Source organism: Papaver somniferum, chromosome 5, assembly GCF_003573695.1.
Source record: "Papaver somniferum cultivar HN1 chromosome 5, ASM357369v1, whole genome shotgun sequence".
Taxonomy (NCBI): domain Eukaryota; kingdom Viridiplantae; phylum Streptophyta; class Magnoliopsida; order Ranunculales; family Papaveraceae; genus Papaver; species Papaver somniferum.
The window spans coordinates 88,024,220-88,032,722 of record NC_039362.1 but is presented as its reverse complement, the minus strand read 5'-3'; the positions used below and the strand labels follow the sequence as shown (position 1 = coordinate 88,032,722).

General features: G+C 37.4%; 1 protein-coding gene and 1 pseudogene across 1 annotated transcript; both read left to right on the top strand.

The window, feature by feature from the left end:
* Nucleotides 1–2,513: 2,513 nt before the first annotated feature.
* LOC113282137 (elongin-C-like) lies at nt 2,514–4,330 on the top strand. Its single transcript, XM_026531079.1, has 4 exons — nt 2,514–2,677; nt 2,754–2,859; nt 3,780–3,904; nt 4,097–4,330. The coding sequence occupies exons 1-3, from the start codon at nt 2,566–2,568 to the stop codon at nt 3,856–3,858; spliced, it is 297 nt and encodes a 98-aa protein (XP_026386864.1). The 5' UTR covers nt 2,514–2,565; the 3' UTR covers nt 3,859–3,904; nt 4,097–4,330.
* A 723-nt stretch (nt 4,331–5,053) lies between these two features.
* Nucleotides 5,054–8,133, top strand: LOC113279271 (annotated as a pseudogene).
* The last annotated feature ends 370 nt before the right edge of the window (nt 8,134–8,503 follow it).

The following is an 8,503-nucleotide window of genomic DNA, read 5'->3' as shown; positions in this document are numbered from 1 at the left end:
TTTAGGCCAGGATTGTACAGATTGATCTCTCGAATCAAAAGTACTCCCGTGCAGTGCATTGTTTAGGGTTTAGATTCGTTTCTCATCCACACACCCGAAATTACCAAAATCAGCAGAAACAGTTTTCACCCACAAACAACGGGGATATGGTGTGTGGGAATTTATTTCCTTGTTGGTATTTCTAGTCAGATGGGGTCTTCAAATGGGTTTGCACCAAGTTCACTTCTCACTAGGGTTTCTATTTTCACCCTTTTCACAACATCCACAATCATTAGATGTTGTTATAAACTTTTTAGTATAGATTCTTCATTGCATGGTGGTCCATTACATATATCTTTGATTTATGAAAGTCTTGTCACCCGGAAAAATGTTATACAAGCATATGAGAATTCTTCCTTGGTTGGTCTTTACTCCTGGTATTTTACTCAACTTAAACTTTTTGTTGTGACCCACTGTTGTTTCTGTTGTATTAACCAAGGAAAGACCATTTCCAATTAGAGTCATATAGACGAGTAATGAGATTACATCTTTTCCATACAATGATTCAGATTTCAGTTGTGTTGTTTTGGGCGTTGTCAATAAATAATGGAGTCTGTTTGGTTGTTATAGACTTATGTAGTGCAGTAAATGTTAGCTTTATCAATATAGGTAGTTCACTTCCATGTGAAAAAAGTCGACTGCTAACAAGTCACTTAAGCTAAGATAGCCAAGATGATGGTGTTACAGGGAAACATCTAAGACTGTCGAAATATTACAAGGAGTCTACCTTATAATCAGGTATATCAATCCTATAAATTACTATATTCATCTCAAAATTTAGCTGGTTGTAATTACAAAGAAGGGAATAAAGATATTTTCGCTCATGCCTTAACTGAAATAGTTATAAATGTCATACTTGTATCACTCGTTCAGAAACTGGTTGTTAATCTCATTGAAAAATTAGGGGCATGTCGAAATGTCAGGTGGTTTGACACGAAGGAGGATTTTTTTTCCTAACTGGAGTTATTTCTTGTGATACACCTAGTAAAGTCTACCAAGATGCACTTGCTACTGAATTGGAAATTTTCTTGGAGGACTCGATTGTATTTATGCATATTTCAATTGGTGTGACGAGGATTCAACATTTGGTGCTTCAATTCGCTCTAATCCTTGAGGACAAAGATATTTTCAAGGAGAATAGAAAGTCATGTACCGGGCATTCGGAGGAGGGTGCCTTATACCATATTTATGTATGTCTTTAGTAATAATGTGATATTTAGCTCCTTTAGAAATTGTTATTATCATCTGTAATGAAAGGGTTAGATGTAACCATCTGGGGGCATAATAATCGTTGGATATAGTAACTAATGCGGAGCTTTAAAAGTTTTAGTCCTATGATAGTTAGGAATAATTAATCAAAGATCGTTTATTCGTTTTAGGCTTGTTTTTCGGAATTAAATAACTTGATCTAACGTGATTGAGATGTTGTGATATTTTCAACTTCTTAATTTATTAATTTATCATTCTTTTGTTGAAGTTCATCCCCTTTATCATTTGGTGGTGTATTATGGAAGAAAATAAAAGGAGAAAATATTTAGGTCAAGCACTATGGTATTTGGTATCCTTTTCCGATCCCTCATATGTAGGGAAGGGATAGCACAAGGAAGGCAACTTCACTATGGTGCCCTCTTTTCCCTTTCCTACACGATACGGCTACTGTAGCCGTATGAATAGTGCCAAACGGCTACTTAGTAGCCGTATTTTTTTTCAGTTTTTTTTTTCCAATGAGAATATATTTGTCTAGGTAAAAAAAGATATTTTAGAGTAAAATAAAGATATATAATGGGTAAAAAAGAGATATAATAGGTAAAAAATAGTTTTAATAAAAAAAAAGTGAAACAAGAAAATTTTAAGGTGAAATTTAAAAACCAGAAACGGTTACTCAGTGGGCGTGTAAAATGCTACGGCTACTCAGTAGTCGTAAAGTGTAAATAAATACGGTAACTGAGTAGCCGTGTGATTTCCTTTCCCTACAAGGAGATCAGATGTGATCCTCCTTGTAGGAAAAGTGAGGAATATCCCCATACATGTAGGGATATGGGAGACTATAATGGATGATTTTTTGATTTTTTTCCCTACATATAAAGGATAGGGAAGAGATAGAAGGCCCCATAAGGCTTGGTCTTAGATTTAGGGATGGAGAAAGGATAATTTTGACACTTACTGCATGTTCGTTTCCCCTATCGATATTGTGGACATTTGAACTAGTGCTTCCCAATGAGGAAAATCTGCTCCCCCGAAAAAACAACTTTCTTCCCGGGTTCATCGATAGTCCTAACCCTAGCCCAGTCCTCGTGGTCCTGGCCTTATGATCCAAGTCACGCTATCCCAACTCAAGTTGGTTGGTTTGTTGCGTTGGTGTATCATAACAACCGCATTAGATCGTCGTCCATCTATAATCAGCACAAAACCCTAGAAGAATTTATTAAAGTTTCTGCGGTCAAAACTCGATCGCGTGAAGTATAACTTCTCTTTTCCCTTGATCAAAAAATCAGAATCAGTCGGTAAAAGAAAAGAAGAAGAAAGATGAAGAAAGAAGAAACAGTGAAGTTGATCAGTGCTGAGGGTTTCGAATTTGTGATCAGTAAAGAAGCTGCTATGGTTTCTCAAACCATTAGAAACATGCTTACTTCTCCAGGTCATTATCTCGATTTCCTATTATCCCCTTCAAATTTTGATAGGTTAGGTTCTGATTTCTTTTGATTAATTTGCAGGTGGTTTTGCTGAATCACAACGTGGGGAAGTTAGATTTCCAGAGATTAGTACAGTTATCTTGGAGAAGATTTGTCAATATTTTTATTGGTCTCTTCAATTCGTCAAGTAATGTTTTATCTCTCTGTGTTGATTTTGTAGGAAAAGGTTAATTTTGACCTATTAAAACCCTGGATTGAATAAAAGGCTAATTTTGACCTACTAAACCCTAAATTGAAGAATTTGGTAGATTGATTATCTACTATAAAGGTTAGATAGAAGTAGATGTAGTGCTAAGTTGGACTAGGATTGTTGAATGGATGTAGATTGTAGAGGTAGTCTAGACTCAAGCCAAACTCCATATTGCCGTATGTAAATTGAGTCGCGTTGAAGGTAGTACAAGTACAATACTGTTTATGAAATTCTTCTGGAGTAAGAATTTAAGATCAGTTTTACTTTCTCTTAGTCGTGTTATACCGTCTACTTGAAAATGTAGGGAGAGTGTACACTTTAACATTTTGGTGAAACTGGATGCTGTATGATGAATGGCACTTGTTAAGTATCTCAGGATTTTCATTTTGAAGACAATAAACAAGTTCCATTGAGGATCAATAGTTAAGTGATGTGATGTAATGACCGTGACTTGTTTTAGGCTTTTAGCTATGGGGTGCTTAACTTAAGTTGGTGTTCTAGACTAGTTGATTACCAATTAACCTTTTCAGTTTAATATGAGTTGATTGTCGATTTAGTACCGCACTAGTTAAGTATCTAGGGGGTTTCTTTTGAAGACTATGAGCAACTTCCATTGAGTATCAGTAGTATTGCAATGTACTTATGATTTTGGTTTAGACAATTGGTCGGTAAACCTATATTGGCGGTTCAGTTGATTACCAAATAAGTTTCACGAGTTAATATTATTAACATAGTTACTTTAGGGGTTGATGTAATTTCGTTTTTTTTCTTCTACTTTTGCTGCAACGATGACTTTAGTGTTCCTGTCTGATGATAATATCCTCATTGTCTAAATTAAGTTTATGTTCCATTGACAGTGGAAAGGAGACAGAGTTCCATATCGAACCTGAATTGACTCTCGACTTGATGATGGCTGCAAATTATCTCCATACATGAGGGAGTCACTTCTCCCTACTTCTTGGCTGCAACTTCCACGAATATTGTAAGTTCCCTTTTAATAAGTATTTCAGTTTTCAATATTTTACGTGGGGTTAGTACGATTATTTCAATAGCTGTACCTGTACTCCAATCATCGTAACATAACTTGAAATCTGATTATTGGTCATCTGTTGTAGCAAGAGGATTAGACTTGTTGTGTTTTTATTGATTTTTTGTTTATGCAAATTTTTGGTAGGATATCCAGACGGTGATATTGTTTGCCAGGAAGAGACCTAAGATATGCAGCTGTATTGGCTGATCTATTTGGTCTTCTTTATATTTGATTTTTCTTTCCAAAAGACAGTACGAAATAACTAACTTGTAAATTGTAATAACTGAGAGGGAGTATTTACTGGTCGCCTCATTTTCTTAAACCTTTGAAAACTTGAACTTTGCTAAGTTAAATAATAGTTTTCTTGCTAGCGTCTCAGTTTTCCTTTTCTGGTGAATCTGTTTTGATTTCCTCTATGCTGTCAGAATAGATCAAGGGGTTGTCAATTGTTGGTGGTGTCATTTTTGTTATCTAGCAATTGCTGAGGTTGGTTGATAATTTCTAAGACCAACTCTTGTGTCCGGGAAAAATGTTCATCTTTGTATGGAAGATCACTTCTGTTTACTCTAATTCTGACAACTCACCAGGCAAAACATATTAAGACCTGGACACTGACAGTCTGACATAGCTTAGGTTAGAATTTTGGCTGGTACATCATAAGCTTCCTGATGAAAGGAGCTGGAATGGGCTTAGGCTTGGTCCATTCATGCCTGGCATGTCATGGAACTGGAGCTACAGATCTACAGTTGACTCATTACAGAAACTTCAGCTCATGCACAAATATGCTTCTGCCGCACCAAACTAATGAGAATGGTATTGTGAATGCAGTCTAAACACAAGTGCATCTGGACAAACTTAAAACTTGAAAGAGTGAAGTAGAGAGAAGAAAACAAATCGTTGTTTACAGTGTTGTATTGGGTGGAGGTCTCAACATTAATCCTTAGATTTGGACTACCGTATTTGGAATCTTACAAGAATCTGAGAAACCCATGCTAGTTGTCATTTCTATTCTTATCAAACATGAACTTCTCTTCTACTTAAATACAAGTAAATGCATGCATGGATACATACAGTAATCAATATTAACTTCCACTCGCTGCAATGGCTAATCAAACCCCGCCTCCTCTCCACTGGCTTCTTTTCCTCACTCTCGCCATTATTCTCCTTGCTAGTCACTGTATAGCATCTCAAGAAGATCAAAAGGCAATTTCTTGTGTCCCCAGCTCTTCTTCCTTGAAGTTCAAATCACTATTATCATACATGTTTTAGTTTCGAAGTGTTTTGTAGAGTTGGAAATTTCAAAACAACGATGCAAAAACCATATCGAATCAGCGCTGTACATTCAACAGACTGTTTAAATAACATAAAAAAAACTAGGTCCATGCGGTAACCCAAGTGGGCAGCATTTCTTTAGTTGATGAAATTTTATTATTTAGCAAGAAAAATAAGTAAATGAAATAAGCAACATTTAGGAATCCGATCTGTCTCTGTTTGGCAGGGAGATCTTAGTACCGCATAAGCTTTAAGAATTTTGAAATTTTATATTACATTTCAAATCGGTTCAGCCTGGTGTTTGAAATCGGAATTTCTAACGTACTGTACCATTATGCCCAAAGCGGGTCTACATTGTGTACATGGGTGACCGCCCAAAGGGCGATTTCTCTGCATTTTCCCTCCACACCGGCATGCTCCAAGAAGTCATTGGAAGGTCATTGATTTGCTACCAGTTATAATTAAACCATCTGCAGTAATTCCTTTTATATAATCTAAAAGATTTCATTATTTGCAGTGATGCTGCATCAGACGCTTGGGTCTATAGTTACCAGAGGAGCTTCAACGGGTTTGCAGCCAGGCTCACTGAGGAAGAAGTGGAGAAAATGACTGGTCAAGTCCAAACTAAACTGTTAAATCATTTGATACATACTTGTTTTTGATGATCTAGCTGAATTAAGAAAATGATTAACGATATTGACTGTTTGGCGCAACTTTGGACCAACAGACATGGAAGGAGTGGTGTCTGTATTACCACGCCGATGGAAAAGTACCTCCTCAAGACATTGAATCTCCTAGGGATTCACAAGGACATGGAACTCATACTGCATCCACTGCAGCTGGAAATGAAGTCACCAAGGCAAGCTTATTTGGCCTAGGTCTGGGTACGGTTCGAGGTGGTGTACCATCTTCTCGCATAGCAGTATACAAGATATGTTGGTCTACTACTGGTTGTTCCGATGTAGATTTGTTAGCTGCATTTGACGATGCGATAGCTGATGGTGTAAATATCATTTCAGTATCAATAGGTGGTTCCATTCCAGTTGATTATTTCCAAGACCCCATAGCTATTGGTGCTTTCCATGCCATGAAAAAGGGAATCTTGACATCAAATTCAGCGGGTAACTCCGGACCTGGTCCTTCTACGCTCTCAAACTTTGCTCCCTGGACTCTAATTGTTGCTGCTAGCACCATTGATAGGAAATTTGTGACAAAAATCCAGCTAGGTAATGGCGAGGTTTATGAGGTGAGTTATTCAAGCTTAACATTTCTTGCCTTTAGCAATTCTCGAAGCCATTAATATCTAGCAAGTTTGGTTCTATTGATCCCCACCTAATAAGCAAGCTTCTTGAAACATAGGGAGTTTCTGTGAATACATCCGATCTCAAAGATAAAATGTACCCTATGATATACGCCGGGGATGCTCCAAATATTACAGGAGGATTTGATGGTTCACAGTCTAGGTGCATACAATGAACCTCAACTCGGTTCTATTCACTTGGATATCCTATCTATCGACATGTGAGTTATTATAGTGTATAATTGGGTTGAGAATATATATGGCAGGTTCTGTACTACTGGCTCCTTAGACAAAGCATTGGTTACGGGTAAGATTGTTCTCTGCGACTTTTTGACTTCAGGAAACCCTGCGCTTAGTGCTGGTGCGGTTGGTACTGTAATGCAAGATGGAGGTTTCAAGGATGTCGCATTTGCTTTCCCACTGCCAGCATCTTACCTCGGCCTGGATGATGGCTCAGATGTGTCCTTATATCTCAACACAACCAGGTACTTATTCTTCTCTGTCTATGGGCAAATCTTGACAAATCTTGTAGACAAAAGTTGAATTTCACAATTCATATGGGAAATGTGCATTAGATGTTAAGATTTATATACTTGGTCGATAAACAGAAACCCAGTGGCAAGCATCTTGAAGAGTACTGACGCGAAAGATGGGTTAGCTCCATTTGTAGTCTCATTTTCGTCTAGAGGTCCAAATCCAATCACAAGTGACATTCTCAAGGTAAACCCTTGGTTCCAATTGATCCATCCCTTGAATTCTTCTGTCTTTGTTCCTCTAATTGTTTCAAGGACTAAACCTCTCAAACATTTTCTCTGTATTTCAGCCTGATATAACTGCACCAGGAGTTGACATTTTAGCTTCATGGCCACCCATTTCAGCGCTAACGGAATCTGAAAATGATACAAGATCAGTGTCAGTCAACATTATATCTGGCACATCCATGTCTTGCCCACATGCAACTGGTGTAGCTGCTTACATCAAATCCTTTCACCCAACTTGGTCTCCTGCCGCTCTTAAATCTGCGTTAATGACTACAGGTACTTCTTATATCACAAAATAAGAACACAAGGATTACCTGCCACCAATAAGCTAATTTATAATTTCTGTGTTAAAATTGCAGCCAACACCATGAATGTTGCAACCAACACCGATGCAGAATTTGCGTACGGTGCAGGTCATATAAATCCTCTAAAAGCAGTAAATCCTGGATTAGTATATGACGCCAATGAAGCCGATTACGTAAAATTTCTATGTGGCTCAGGCTATAACACCAAGTCTCTAAGAATCGTAACTGGTGACCTGAGTACTTGTACTTCCAACGGAACAGTATGGGACCTGAATTACCCTTCATTTGCTTTAACCGCCAAAAACACTTCTTTCAGACAAACCTTTCATAGAACTGTCAACTGTCACCAATGTCGGTTCCCCTGGGTCGACTTACAAAGCAAGAGTTTTCGGGCCATCGAATCTTAAAATCAAAGTTGTACCAAGTACGTTATCGTTCAAAACTCCCGGACAGAAACGATCTTTTGTGGTAACATTGACAGGAACCATGGATTCAAATAACTCATCCATCTCCCAAAGTTTTTATCCTGTGACAAAGAACTAATTTCTTCCGTACATAGCAAACCTTTTACTGAACAGGTGGTTATAAGACATAGATATGAAAGAACTGATTACTTTCAAAACTACTAACACACCTGCAAAGCACAAGAAAGGCAGATCAGATAATGATCCATTTTTAAGTAATAAAGTAACTGAAAAGGATCCCAACCAGGTTTGCTCATTAGAGACTTAGTGAGAATTATTGAAATCTCGTGATAATCATGAATCAAGATTGTAAAGTAAAAGATGAGAGAAGGAAGAAGAGTTTATTATTATGTGTATTGAAAATTTTGTTACGGACAGACAATATTCAGACGTCATAAATATTATATGTTAAAACAGGTCGATGAAGTCAATGACCTTTGACTCACAGG